The sequence below is a fragment of the Eriocheir sinensis genome, chromosome 69 (assembly GCF_024679095.1).
Source record: "Eriocheir sinensis breed Jianghai 21 chromosome 69, ASM2467909v1, whole genome shotgun sequence".
Classification (NCBI taxonomy): Eukaryota; Metazoa; Arthropoda; class Malacostraca; order Decapoda; family Varunidae; genus Eriocheir; species Eriocheir sinensis.
The window spans coordinates 4,805,348-4,820,347 of NC_066577.1; the positions used below are offsets into that span (position 1 = coordinate 4,805,348).

Genomic DNA, 15,000 nt, shown 5'->3' on the forward strand with positions numbered 1-15,000 from the left:
CGACCATCTGGCGCGTTGGATGTAGTCCCGGGATACGCCTTTGCAACGGCTCCCGGATTTTCTTTTCACTAAATGTCAATGTTCTCGTGCTTTAACTCTTATTTTCTTTTCTTTTCTTCTCTTCTTAAATCAGATCAGATGTAGTCCCGGTATATGCCTTTGCAATGGCTCCCGGATATTCCTTTCACTCAATGCCAATGTTCTCGTTCTGTAACTCTTATTTTCTTTTCCAATATTCACTTCACATCTAGTTTGTTTGTTTTTCACTGGTTTTGCACTTGTGTTTCAATGATTCTGAGGTCCATAGCAAAATAACAAGAGAGCCCTACAATTGTATCTCTCTAGTTTCATGGCGCCACCTCCACATGTATTACTAGTCTTATAATCACATTCCGTCCTGCCTGGGGGTTAGGATGGCATGCTCCTCCCTTCTCCCTTATTTACCTACAACAATAAATTATCAAACAATCAGAGAGGAGCTGTCCCGAGGGTGAGACGGGCTGTCGGTGCGCGCCAAAAAGTGAACAGCACGAGACGAGTGGCGGAGTCTGTCCCTCACCGCCCCCGCCCGCACGCCCTCACGCCCGCCGCCCACCCCGACACAAGGTAAGCTGACCAGACCTGTGGGATTGTTATATTGTCTAAACCCGGGCATGTGTGTGTGTGTGTGTATGTGTGTGTTCGGCTGGTCCTTCACATCCACCCCGAACTCCTTGGTATTGTAAGACACTCGCTTTTAACATCATCTATTTCTAAAGGTCAAAGAAGGGGTCAGTTGGGTTCTAATGAGTGTTTCTTTAGGTTCACGGTACAGAGGAAGGGTCACACTACCACCAGGGTCATAAAACTACTCCTGGAAATGCCCACAACTCTTACGAAAGCCTTGTCAAATACGTGTTCTTGGGCGGTGGGATGTGAAGACACTCGCTTGTAACATCAACTATTTCTAAAGGTCAAAGAAGGGGTTAGTCGGGTTCTAATGAGTGTTTCTTTAGGTTCACGGTACAGAAGAAGGGTCACACTACCTCCAGGGCCATAAAACTACTCCTGGAAATGCCCACACCTCTTACGAAAGCCTTGTCAAATACGTGTTCTTGGGCGGTGGGATGTGAAGACACTCGCTTCTAACATCATCTATTTCTAAAGGTCAAAGAAGGGGTCAGTCGGGTTCTAATGTGTGTTTCTTTAGGTTCACGGTACAGAGGAAGGGTCAGACTACCTCCAGGGTCATAAAACTACTCCTGGAAATGCCCACAACTCTTACGAAAGCCTTGTCAAATGTGTGTTTCTTTAGGTTCACGGCACAGAAGAAAGGTCACACTACCACCAGGGTCATCAAACTACTCCTGGAAATGCCCACAACTCCTACGAAAGCCTTGTCAAATACGTGTTCTTGGGCGGTGGGATGTGAAGACACTTGCTTTTAACATCAAATATTTCTAAAGGTCAAAGAAGGGGTCAGTCGGGTTCTAATGAGTGTTTCTTTAGGTTCACGGTACAGAAGAAGGGTTAGACTACCTCCAGGGTCATAAAACTTCTCCTGGAAATGCCCACAACTCTTACGAAAGCCTTGTCAAATACGTGTTCTTGGGCGGTGGGATGTGAAGACACTCGCTTCTGACATCAACTATTTCTAAAGGTCAAAGAAGGGGTCAGTCGCGTTTTAATGAGTGTTTCTTTAGGTTCACGGTACAGAGGAAGGGTCACACTACTACCAGGGTCATAAAACTACACCTGGAAATGCCCCAAAAGTCCTAGGAAAGCCTTGTCAAATAGGCGAACTTAGGCGACAAAATGTTTAGTAATATGGGCCAAGGTGAGCTGACCAGTCCTGTGGGTTGGTTATACTCCCTAAACCTGAGTGTGTGTGTGTTTTATTAAGCAGCATAAAAATATTTGGAAAGCTTTATATATATTGTATACATTAGTTTAAAACACATTTAGGAGTGTTTTTACAGCATATTGCATCATCTCTCACTTGGTTACAATGTGTTTCAACCTGTCAAGCAGCCCAGTAGCCACCGACCAGGATTGTGTCATCTCTCTCAGGCTCTGTCCTGTTCCTCTCACGTCATGTTAGGACATAGCCGGACTTGTGCCACTGTGTTGTAGTTTGACTGTTTGGGTGTTACAGGCCAGCCACTCATTCCTGAGCTAACAGCAAGAGCGTAGAGATGTCACTGACCACAAGGATTAATGTGTCTGGCAGGAGGAGTGATCCAGTGAGGGAACATTTTAACAGAATTCCTTCAAAGTCTGGGAAAGCAAGGACAGCTGTTTGCAAACACTGTAAAATGGAGTTACAAGGAATAGTAGCAAGACTGAAAACAACCAAATTTATTGTCATAAGAATTAAAAACATTATTTTTTAAAGATTTTGAGTTTCAGTTTCAAAGAATTTTTATGAACTACTTTCTAAGAAGTGTATCGTTATTTTTCAAAGACTGCTTTTATAGTGTAAATTCAATGTGCTTTTGTTTTAAATACAGGACATAATGTTTTTTTTAATTCATTACTTCAGGAATTAAGTACAGTTCATTATAAGTAAACCTCTTTGATTTCCTTTTTTAATAGCATGTGGAATTTTTTGTTATAGTGTATTGTAAAAGGAAGTGTTTTAATATTCTGCTCCTCAGAAATAAGTACAGTTCATTACAAGTAAATGAGTTAATTTTTTAATGGAATGTGGAAATTTTTGTTGTATTGTAAAAGGAAGCTTTTAGTGTTCTGTTCCTCAGGAATATATAAAGCAGGTGTAAGTATGTGTTTGTTTTTATAGTTTTCCTTTACATTCCATGTTGGTTTGGGCAGAAGTTAATATTGATTTAAATCAATGATTTAAAAAAAATCATTTGATTTAAATCTTGATATAAATCAGTGATTTAAATCAGCCAACCCTGGTTATACTCCCAAACTTGAGCGTGTCTTGTGGTGGTGTGTGGGGTAATATTCACGCAAGGGCAGCCTCCTCTGGCGAAGGTATCCATAATACTAACAACATGGATTCTTTTTAGCCCCTGAATGCAGTGTAGCAAGAAGTGACTTTTGGAAAATAGAAGAGGGCAAAGTCCCACATATGAAGTATATTTTGTGTCCATATTACTCACTGCCGTATTGCTTTTCTGTCACAAATGGAACGTCTGGGACCATTTTCCATAACATAAAGCTAGATTTGGTTAGTTTAAATTTATTCGGCATGCAGTGTGGGGTGGCGGAAAAATACACAGTGCAGGACGGGACATGGCGGCGGTGGTCCAGCCAATGTTGCGAGAAATACCTCCTCAGAAAAAGTCGCTCTGCTGTTTAATACTTGGGAACATTTGAAGCATGCACGCTGGAGGAATACACAGCAGGAAAAACATAATCTTGCCTGGTTTTGTTCTAGTTTGTCCACTTGTGATCTTTGTGAGTGGAGAGTGAAATCTAGAAACAGTAAGCAAGTTGAACCTCCCTGCGAGCTATTTTGTGGTTGTGGCGGCTGGGGTGGCGGGTGCAGAACAGGCATTAACCTGGTGGTGGTAGCAGCGGGGATCATGTTTCTTAATGGTCCCTCTAAGTGAGAAAAATGAGAAAAAATCACCCCTCACACAAACCATTTCATAATACATATCAAAGCATTTGTGATCAGATTATGCGTCATCTATTTTTTGGGGGTTATATCATGGTACAAATTTGGCCCGTCGCTGCTGCACGGTAAAGCCACAAATTTGGCCCATCGCTGCTACACGGTAAAGCCACAAATTTGGCCTGTCGCTGCTACACGGTAAAGCCACAAATTTGGCCCGTCGCTGCTACACGGTAAAGCCACAAATTTGGCCCGTCGTTGCTACACAGTAAAGCCACAAATTTGGCCCGTTCGCTGCTACACGGTAAAGCCACAAATTTGGCCCGTCGCTGCTACACGGTAAAGCCACAAATGTGGCCTTTCGCTGCTACGGTAGTAAAGCCACAATTTGGCCTGTCGCTGCTATACACGGTAAAGCCACAAATTTGGCCCATCTGCTACACGGTAAAGCCACAAATTTGGCCCGTCGCTGCTACACGGTAAAGCCACAAATTTGGCCCGTCGCTGCTACACGGTAAAGCCACAAATTTGGCCCGTCGCTGCTACACGGTAAAGCCACAAATTTGGCCCGTCGCTGCTACATGGTAAAGCCACAAATTTGGCCCATCGCTGCTACACGGTAAAGCCACAAATTTGGCCCATCGCTGCTACTGGGTTAAAAAGTCAATCATTTAGCGAGTTCAGAAGAAAAATACTACCTCCATAATAAACAGCATCATATTTTGTCCAGAAATAAGCAGTCAACATCTCAGAATTAGTAGGCTACCCTCTTCTGAATAACCCCTGAGTTTCCGCCCCTACACTCAACTGGTGAGGGAGTGAGGTGCTCTTCCCCCTTGGAGTGGGTGGGTGTGGGTCGGGGCTCATCAGGGATCCCCGGCAGAAACAGGTCTAATTTTCTCTTGAAGTTCTCTGCTGCAGTTAAAAATGTCTCTGATGTCCCTCGGCAGGCAGAAATAGTACGGTTTCCAGTAATTAGGTTTTGGTTTTATATGGATTGTCATGGAAGATATTTTAGGGTTTTTAAATTTCCTGCTTGTCGGGAAATTCATAAATCCTAAAAAAATCTTCTTTGAAAATCCACATCAAACCAAAACTGAACTATTGGAAACTATACTATTTGAGGGTCAACTGTATTCACGAGAGGGTCTACAGCACCGTTGCCAGATTGTCGTACTCAGAGCCTAGGATTTACTGGTTTCTGACGCCTAACTATTGCCAAGAAACATCAGGAATTAACTATTTTAACGATAATTATAAGTGAATCTCCTTATTGGGGTCCACGAGACAGTTTTTGGGTCGGAAGTCGGTAAACATAAGACGCTGAGTATGACAATCTGGCAACTTTGGTCTACAGCCTCCTCTGGCGAAGGTAACATCTACAACTTGGATTCTTTTATGGTCCCTGAGTGCAGCGCAGTGACTAGTGACTTTCGGAAAATAGAAAGGGTTCGAGGGGGATGAAGCCCCATCGATATATTATCCTACAACGTCACCCATCTCACAGCAAACTGGATAATAAGCATTGTGGAGATGGGACAGCATGAGACTAGTACAGCTCTTTTCCTGTATTTCACAACTAGGTAAATACACACACACACACACACACACACACACACACATACTCAAATATAAATAGTCATCCCTGAAATAGTACCCCCAATTAGTGCCCCCCTTAGAAACACTCCTGGGCTGTGTTTGCGAGAGGGAATCAGGACACTAGGGGCCATATTACTAAGCAAACAGAACTATCACCTTGGTGCTATATGAAGTACTTTGTGTCCTCCCATAATTCACAAAAATGAGGAACAATGAGCACTTTGACCCTCACGTGACTATGAGGAAAGAGGCCTCTGCCAGCACCACCATATTAAAACTCTTGCATTGTGAAACGTCATGACCCATAAGTATAAAAAAATAAATCAAACACACACAACTCCCCTTCCCCCACACTAAGGGTCATATTACAAAACATTTTGGCACTCAAGAACACCTATTTGACAAGGCTTTCGTTGGAGTTGAGGGCATTTCTAGATGTAGTTTTATGACCCTGGTGGTAGTGTGACCCTTCTTCTGTACCGTGAACCTGAAGAAACACTCATTTGACAAGGCTTTCGTAGGAGTTGAGGGCACTTCTAGATGTAGTTTTATGACCCTGGTGGTAGTGTGACCCTTCCTCTGTACCGTGAACCTGAAGAAACACTCATTTGACAAGGCTTTCGTAGGAGTTGAGGGCATTTCTAGATGTAGTTTTATGACCCTGGTGGTGGTCTGACCCTTCTTCTGTACCGTGAACCTGAAGAAACACTCATTTGACAAGGCTTTCGTAGGAGTTGAGGGCATTTCCAGACGTAGTTTTATGACCCTGGTGGTAGTCTGACCCTTCCTCTGTACCGTGAACCTGAAGAAACACTCCTTAGAACCTGACTGACCCCTTCTTTGACCTTTACTAATAGGTGGTGTAAGAGGCAAAAGTCTTATAATCCCAACCTAAGTCTTTCCACTCCTGTTCCAGATGGCAGAAGTTGACCAGCAGTTCCCCCAGCAGTCCCTTCCCCTCCCCCACACCACCACCACCACCGCCACCACCGAGGACTTAGGTAAGTACGCACATTTCCCTGAACATCAACGCGGCACTAATAGGATTTTAAGTCACGCCGTTGTTGCTCTTAAGGCAGCTTTTGATCGTTACCAATGGATGTTATCGCTGCTATGGTATTTCCACGTCAAACTGGGCGATGGGGTAGTGGGGGCGTCGGAGTTAGCCTAGCCCCGCACCTTGCCACACACTCAACACCTCTTGCTTCCTCCGCAGCCCCCACTACCCCATAGGCCAGTTTCACGTGGAAAACTATTGCATCGATCGCCGCCATTGGTAACGATGAAAACAAACAAAATGACTGTGAAAGTGACCCTTAATCTCCCAGTGAAGCGTTTTCCTTGTGTGCCAGAGCAGTTAACTCCCCTTCTCCTACAGCCAGCATTCTGCCTCTTAGATTCTGCCGCCCTGTTGCCTCCCTTTCCATCCTCTAGTGATATGTTCATGCTGACTGCTCCCCTGAACTTGCCGACTTTTTTAACTCATTCCTATTCTGTCCAAATCCCTTATGCAAGAGTTAACCAGCAGCTTCATTCTTTCATCCCTGTGCTGTCCAAATCCCTTATCCAAGAGTTAACCAGCAGCTTCATTCTTTCATCCCTGTGCTGTCCAAATCCCTTATGCAAGAGTTAACCAGCAGCTTCATTCTTTCATCCCTGTGCTGTCCAAATCCCTTATCCAAGAGTTAACCAGCAGCTTCATTCTTTCATCCCTGTGCTGTCCAAATCCCTTATGCAAGAGTTAACCAGCAGCTTCATTCTTTCATCCCTGTGCTGTCCAAATCCCTTATGCAAGAGTTAACCAGCAGCTTCATTCTTTCATCCCTGTGCTGTCCAAATCCCTTATGCAAGAGTTAACCAGCAGCTTCACTCTTTCATCCCTGTGCTGTCCAAATCCCTTATGCAAGAGTTAACCAGCAGCTTCATTCTTTCATCCCTGTGCTGTCCAAATCCCTTATGCAAGAGTTAACCAGCAGCTTCACTCTTTCATCCCTGTGCTGTCCAAATCCCTTATGCAAGAGTTAACCAGCATCTTCATTCTTTCATCCCTGTGCTGTCCAAATCCCTTATGCAAGAGTTAACCAGCATCTTCACTCTTTCATCCCTGTGCTGTCCAAATCCCTTATGCAAGAGTTAACCAGCAGCTTAATTCTTTCATCCCTGTGCTGTCCAAATCCCTTATGCAAGAGTTAACCAGCAGCTTCATTCTTTCATCCCTGTGCTGTCCAAATCCCATATGCAAGAGTTAACCAGCAGCTTCACTCTTTCATCCCTGTGCTGTCCAAATCCCTTATGCAAGAGTTAACCAGCAGCTTCATTCTTTCATCCCCTCCGCTGGTAAACTCGGGAACAACCTTTCTTCGTCTGTACCACCTCCTGCGTGTGACCTGACCTGACCTCCTCCGATAGTGACCTCTCCTCTGGGCTCACGTAAAGGAAAATAAGGATGATAAATGAGAAGACAAAGAAGAAGAAGAAGAAGAAGAAGAAGAAGAAGTTACAGGCCCCATTGTTTCCTTCCTTCCTCCTGTCTCTCCTCTCCTCCAGTCTCTCCACAGTTTTCTCTCCACCTACAGCAAGAATGGAGGAAAGATCTGCCAGGGCGTGGAGGGAAAGGAGGGGGAGTGGAGAGAAGAGCTAGGGATGGAGGAGGAAGAGGAGGGATAGAGAGAGAAATTGTTAGGATGGAGGAAAGAAAAAAGGATTAGGGAGAGAAGGAATGGAGGAAAGAGAAGGGAAGGGAGAGTGTGTGTGTGTGTGTGTGTGTGTTCCTCCTCCTCCTCATCTCCAAGTTCTCTCCCTCTTTCTTCCCTCCCAAATTCTTCTCTCCACTCCTCCTTCCTCCCCCTCCTTCCTTCCCTCTCAAATCCTTCCTCCTTTCTTTCTTCCCTCCCAAATCTTTCTCTCCACCCCTCCTCCTCCATCCTTCCCTCTCAAATCCTTCCTCCCTTCTTCCTCCCCTCCCAAATCTTTCTCTCCACCCCTCCTCCTCCATCCTTCCCTCTCAAATCCTTCCTCCCTTCTTCCTCCCCTCCCAAATCTTTCTCTCCACCCCTCCTCCTCCATCCTTCCCTCTCAAATCCTTCCTCCCGTCTTCCTTCCCTCCAAAATTCTTCTCTCCACTCCTCCTCCTCCTCCCTCTCCTTCCTTCCCTCTCAAATCCTTCCTCCCTTCTTCCTCCCCTCCCAAATCTTTCTCTCCACTCCTCTTCCTCCATCCTTCCCTCTCAAATCCTTCCTCCCTTCTTCCTCCCCTCCCAAATCTTTCTCTCCACTCCTCCTCCTCCATCCTTCCCTCTCAAATCCTTCCTCCCTTCTTCCTCCCCTCCCAAATCTTTCTCTCCACTCCTCCTCCTCCATCCTTCCCTCTCAAATCCTTCCTCCCTTCTTCCTCCCCTCCCAAATCTTTCTCTCCACTTCTCCTCCCTTCTCCTTCCATCCCTCTCCTTCCTGCCTTCTTTTCCATGTTCCTGCAAAATGACGCAGTATCCCCTTCCGCAGAGGACGCAGAGAGGTCTTACAGCAGCGATGAGACCTCCCGCTCCCCAGCCCGGCCCAGCAAGTCTCCAGACCTACCCGAGGAGACCAGCGGAGAGGGGCTGCCTGGGACTGATGGGGGGAAGGGACTGGGTAAGTTTGGGGCAGGGAGAGGGGGGTAGGGAGGGATGGGTAGTGTGTGTGTGTGTGTGTGTGTGTGTGTACATCTTCCTTTCCTCCCTCCATTCCAAGTCTTCTCTCCCTCCTCTCTCTTCTCTCCACTTCTCTTTTTCTCTCCATTCCCTCCTTCTCTCCACTTCTCTTTTTCTCTCCTCTCCATTTCTCTACATGTTTCCTCCTAAATCTTCCCTCCATCCCTCCCTCCTAACATTTTTCTCTCCATCCCTCCTCTTCCATCCACCTCCCTCCTCCTTTTCCTCCATCCCTCCCTCCCCTGACACATCTTTCCTCCATTCCTCCCACAGATGGAGAGAAAGCCTTGGTGAGCTCGGAGATGGAGGAGGAGGAAAGCAAGCTGGAGGCAGAGAACAGGGAGGAGGAGGAGAGACTTCGCTCCAGCCTGAGGGAGGAAAGAGAGAAGGAAAACGCTAAGGAACAGAGGTGAGAGAGAGAGAGAGAGAGAGAGAGAGAGAGAGAGAGAGAGAGAGAGAGAGAGAGAGAGAGAGAGAGAGAGAGAGAGAGAGAGAGAGTTTGTATATCTATGTATCAGCCAAGCACACATTTGACAAGGCTTTCATAGAGGTTCTTAGTATTTCCAGGGGTAGTTTTATGACCCTGGTGGTAGTGTGACCCTTCCTCTGTACCATGAACCTAAAAACACACCCAATTGACCTCTCTTTTGACCCATAAGCACACATTTGACCAGGCTTTCTTAGGAGTTGAGGGCATTTCCAGGGTTAGTTTTATGACCCTGGTGGTAGTGTGACCCTTCCGCTGTACCGTGAACCTAAAGAAACACATATTTGACAAGGCTTTCGTAGGAGTTGAGGGCATTTCCGTGAGTAGTTTTATGACCCTGGTGGTAGTGTGACCCTTCCTCTGTACCATGAACCTAAAAACACACCCAATTGACCTCTCTTTTGACCTGTAAGCACACATTTGACCAGGCTTTCTTAGGATTTCCAGGAGTAGTTTTATGACCCTGGTGGTAGTGTGACCCTTCCTCTGTACCGTGAACCTAAAGAAACACACATTTGACAAGGCTTTCGTAGGAGTTGAGGGCATTTCCATGAATAGTTTTATGACCCTGGTGGTAGTGTGACCCTTCCTCTGTACCGTGAACCTAAAGAAACACATATACAAGGCTTTCGTAGGAGTTGAGGGCATTTCCAGGGTTAGTTTTATGACCCTGGTGGTAGTGTGACCCTTCCTCTGTACCATGAACCTAAAGAAACACATATTTGACAAGGCTTTCGTAGGAGTTGAGGGCATTTCCAGGGGTAGTTTTATGACCCTGGTGGTAGTGTGACCCTTCCTCTGTACCGTGAACCTAAAGAAACACATAATTGACAAGGCTTTCGTAGGAGTTGAGGGCATTTCCAGGGCAAGTTTTATGACCCTGGTGGTAGTGTGACCCTTCCTCTTCCCCTCCTTCCCTCCTCTTCCCCTCCTTCCGTCCCTTCCCTTCCCTTCCCAATCCTCAAACACACAAAACTACTCCTGGAAATGCCCCCAAAAGCCCACTAATCATTCCTCCCCAATCCCCCACTCCATTCCCCGTTCATCCCAGTGACTCCCAACTTCCCCCAATCCACAATACACATTTCCGATACCCGACACAGCTGCTAATCCCTTTCCAATCACCAGGTACAAACGCCTTATGCATTTGCTCTCGAAGTCACAGTTCTACAGCGAGTTCCTTCTCAAGCAGATCAAGTCACAGAAGGCCGCCAGCAAGGAGAGGTAGGGATTGGGGGGTGATTGGGGGAAGGTGGAGCTGTTCAGGGAAGGGTTGGGGTTATCTAGGGAAGGCTTGGGAGGAGTGGGGAGTGATTGGGAAAGGTTTGGAGCTATTAAGGGAAGGGTTGGGGTTATCTAGGGAAGGCTTGGGAGGAGTGGGGAGTGATTGGGGAAGAGCTGGAGCTATTAAGGGAAGGATTGGGAGATTGGGGAAGAGTTGGGGTCATCTAGGGAAGGATTGGGAGGAATGGGGATTGATTGGTAAGGATTAGGGCATGATTAGGGAAGAGTAGGAGCTATTGAGGGAAGGATTGGGAGGAAGAAGATTGATTCATAAGGATTGGAACATAATTGGGGTAAAAATTGATCTATTTAGGCAAGGATTGGGACTGATTGGTAATGATTGTAACATGATTAGAGAAGAGTTGGAGCTTTTCAGGCAAGGATTGGGAGGAATAGGGACTGATTGATAAGGGATTGAATGTAGTTCAGGGAAGGATTGGGGATGATTAGGAAAAAGTTGGAGCTGTTTAGGGAGGGAGTGGAAGGAACTAGAACTGATTGGTAAGGATTGGAACATGATCTGGGGAAAGGTTGAGCTCTGTGTAAGGATTGGAAGGAATGAAGATTGATTGGTAAGGATTGGAACAGAATTGGGGTAAAATTTGAGCTATTTGGGGATGGATTGGGACTGATTGGTAAGGATTGTAACATGATTAGAGAAGAGTTGGAGCTTTTCAGGCAAGGATTGGGAGGAATAGGGATTGGATGTAGTTCAGGGAAGGATTGGGGATGATTAGGAAAAAGTTGGAGCTGTTTAGGGAGGGAGTGGAAGGAACTAGAACTGATTGGTAAGGATTGGAACATGATTTGGGGAAAGGTTGAGCTGTCTAGGTAAGGATTGGGAGGAATAGGGATTGATTGGTAAGGGATTGGAACATAATTGGGGTAAAAATGGATCTATTTAGGCAAGGATTGGGAACTGATTGGTGAGGATTGTAACATAATTGGGGTATAAATTGATCTATTTAGGCAAGGATTGGGACTGATTGGTAAGGATTGTAACATGATTTGGAAAGAGTTTGAGCTGTTTAGGTAAGGATTGGAATGAATGAAGATTGATTGTTTAGGATTGGAACATAATTGTGATAAAAATGAGCTCTTTAGGGAAGGATTGGAACATGATTAGGGAAAGGTTGAGCTGTCTTGGTAAGGATTGGAAGGAAGGAAGAATGATTGGTAAGGGATTGGAACATAATTGGGGTAAAATTTGAGCTATTTAGGGAAGGATTGGGACTGATTATAACATGATTTGGAAAGAGTTTAAGCTTTCTATAAGGATTGGAAGGAATGAAGATTGATTGGTAAGGATTGTAACATGATTAGGGAAGAGTTTGAGCTGTTTAGGCAAGGATTGGGAGGAAAAGGGACTGATCGATAAGGGATTGGAGGTAGTTCAGGCAAGGATTGGGGTGTGATTGGGGAAAGGCTGAGCTCCCTAGACAAGGATTGGGAGGAATGGGGAAAAGAAGCAACCTATTATTATTATTATTATTATTATTATTATTATTATTATTATTATTATTATTATTATTATTAATTATTGCAGACCTAAATCATCGCAGGAAGGCAGTGAAGCTTCAAGTTCTCAGTCTGATGGTAAGATTAATAGTAGTAGTAGTAGTAGTAGTAGTAGTAGTAGGAAGTGGAGAAGGGGAAGAAGAAGGAAGAGGAGGAAGAGCCATTGATGGAATATAGTTGAATAGTAGTAGAAGGAGGAGGAAGAAGAGGAAGTGGAGGAGGAGGAACACAAAGGAAGAACAAACAACAGCAGACCTGCTGGTCCTTACGAGGCTGTTTGTGACAAGCTACACTAACTATCTAATCAAAGGTGGAAGATGAAGGACAGCAAAGGCGAAGGCTCCTCCCCACCCCCCCATCCCTCCAGCCAAAGCTGGCAGGAAAGGAAAAAGAACCATTCAGCATGGAAAAACTGCATGGAAATTATGTAGGAAAGAGGAAAGAACTACCATTACTGCTACCACTAAGCGGGCGATAAAAGCGGACAAGGACACCAGTATTCGAAAGAACTTAACGTTATTACGACAATGAGTAATATCTTAGTTGCTGGTTGGATTCAAAACACTTGTCTAATCTATTCTTGAAGGCCGTAACTGTTGTACCATCAACGACATCACAGGGTAGAGAGTTCCAAACATTAACAACTCGATGTAAGAAGAAGTGTTTGGCTTCGTGCGACGAGAATCTTTTACCACTTATCTTCAAATTGTGATTTCTTCTTGTTCTATTTGATCGATCAATTGTAAAGTAATCTTCCGCATTAATATCACTGAATCCTTTGAACATTTTAAACACTTCTATTAGATCGCCTCGCATTCTTCGTTTTGATAGGCTGAATAAATTTACTTCTTTAAGCCTTTGTTCATATGACAAATTTCTCAACCTAGGAATCATCTTTGTTACTCTTCGAACCGTTCCAACTTTTCTATGTCTTTTCTGTAGTAGGGAGACCAAAACTGTACACAGTACTCTAGACGGGGTCGAACCAACTAATTATACAGTTTTAATATTACTTTTTCCGATTTATTATTAAAGACTCGTCCGATGAAGCCAACCAATTTGTTTTCAGTTTTAACTACCTCTGAACAATGCTGACCGGGCTTTAAATCGCTTGATATAGTGATTCCAAGATCCTTTTCTTTACTTACTGCAGAAAGTTGTTGGCCATTCATTACGCACCGAACGCGGCACATAATGAATGAAGGAGGAGGAGGAGGAGGAGGGGAAGAAGAAGGAAGAGGAGTAGGAGCCATTGATGGAATATAGTAGTAGTAGTAGTAGTAGTAGTAGTAGGAGGAGGAGGAGGAGGAAGAGGAGCCTGATAAAATATAATATAATAGCCGGAATTTTACTGGCTATGTTACCTGCACATTTCTAGTTCTTGAATGCGTGAAAACCAACTTCTTATAAACATTCAAGCTTATTTTTCAGTAATATGTTTGAATGTTTATTTATACGAGAAACAACTCAATCATTTGCATCGATAATCTAACACGCAAGCACAGGAGAAGACAAGCTTGTATCAAATAACAGTCACGTCATCCTCGAGCGATCTGTGGGTTTTCAAATTCTTTAACCCAGTAGCAGCGGGGACCATGTTTCTTAATGGTCCCTCCAAGCGAGAAAAATGAGAAAAAATCACCCCTCACACAAACCATTTCATAATATATATCAAAGCATTTGTGGTCAGTTTATGCATCATCTATTTTGGGGGGTTTATATCATGGCACAAATTTGGCCCATCGCTGTTACATGGTAAAGCCACAAATTTGGCCCGTCGCTGCTACACGGTAAAGCCACAAATTTGGCCCATCGCTGCTACACGGTAAAGCCACAAATTTGGCCCGTCGCTGCTACACGGTAAAGCCACAAATTTGGCCCGTCGCTGCTACACGGTTAATTGAGATCTCATTTCAGGTATATAAAAAGACATCTGGTTTCGGCAAGTTCAAATAAAGGGTTTCTTAATAATTTGCTTCATGTAAATACAGATTAATAACATAAATAACATGAAAGAGTATAATTTTTTAATCTGACGCTAAGCTATTTAGAATATCATACTACCCATTCCCCCATTCCCCACTAATCCCCATTCCCCCTCAACACAGGTAGTGGGGGAGGCTCGCAGGAGTCCCAGGGTAGCGGAGGAGGGAAGAGGAAGAGAGGAGGAGGAGGAGGAGGAGGAGGAGGAGGGAAGAGAAGGAAGGAGGATAAGAGTTACCAGATCACTGATGTTATTGACGAGGATGTAAGTATGTGTGTGTGTGCGTGTGTGTGTGTGTGTTTGTGTGTGTGTGTGTGTGTGTGTGTGTGTGTGTGTGTGTGTGTGTGTGTACCCTTCTTTTCCATTCTCTCTCTCTCTCACAATCAAACCCTATCTACACATTTTCCAACCACTCTCTCTCTCTCTAACCCTATCTACACATTTTCCTTCCTTTCTTCTACTTCTCTCTCTCTCCTCCTCCTCCTCCTCCCTATCATCATCTACTTAACCTATCATCATTTTCTCCACCCTATCTACACCCTTGTACAGTTAAGCTATCTACATCTATCTATCTATCCCATTGTCACTATCTACACCCTAATCCTGTCACCTTAACCTATTAATCACCCCATCTTCACCCATTATCGTCTAACCTTGCGTCGTCACCCTAAAACAGAAAAAGAAATACATTATCGCACCCTTACAAGCTATCTACAACACCCTATCTACATCACCTGTCACCCTATCCTCACCCCTATCGTCTAATCTAGCGTCATCACCCTCAAACCCTTCTACTTTTTCGTATTCTCCTTTCAGCTCCTCTTCCTCCTCCTTCTTCCCTATCCTCACCCTTGTCGTCACCCTATCTACATCAC

At 44.7% G+C, this 15,000-nt stretch overlaps 2 protein-coding genes across 2 annotated transcripts in view; one reads left to right on the forward strand and one right to left on the reverse strand.

Moving 5' to 3' along the window:
- The window catches only part of LOC126988427 (melanoma-associated antigen C1-like), a 104,417-nt gene that overhangs the window by 55,907 nt on the left and 33,510 nt on the right, over nucleotides 1-15,000 (reverse strand). The gene's annotated exons all lie outside the window — the stretch shown is intronic.
- LOC126988426 (lymphocyte-specific helicase-like) overlaps nucleotides 1-15,000 on the forward strand; it is a 38,368-nt gene that overhangs the window by 4,255 nt on the left and 19,113 nt on the right. Inside the window, exons 2-8 of the mRNA XM_050846503.1 lie at nucleotides 473-606; nucleotides 6,081-6,165; nucleotides 8,665-8,793; nucleotides 9,126-9,261; nucleotides 10,468-10,563; nucleotides 12,170-12,219; nucleotides 14,250-14,389. Coding sequence (XP_050702460.1) covers nucleotides 473-606; nucleotides 6,081-6,165; nucleotides 8,665-8,793; nucleotides 9,126-9,261; nucleotides 10,468-10,563; nucleotides 12,170-12,219; nucleotides 14,250-14,389 — 770 coding nt within the window. The remainder of the gene's footprint in view (nucleotides 1-472; nucleotides 607-6,080; nucleotides 6,166-8,664; nucleotides 8,794-9,125; nucleotides 9,262-10,467; nucleotides 10,564-12,169; nucleotides 12,220-14,249; nucleotides 14,390-15,000) is intronic.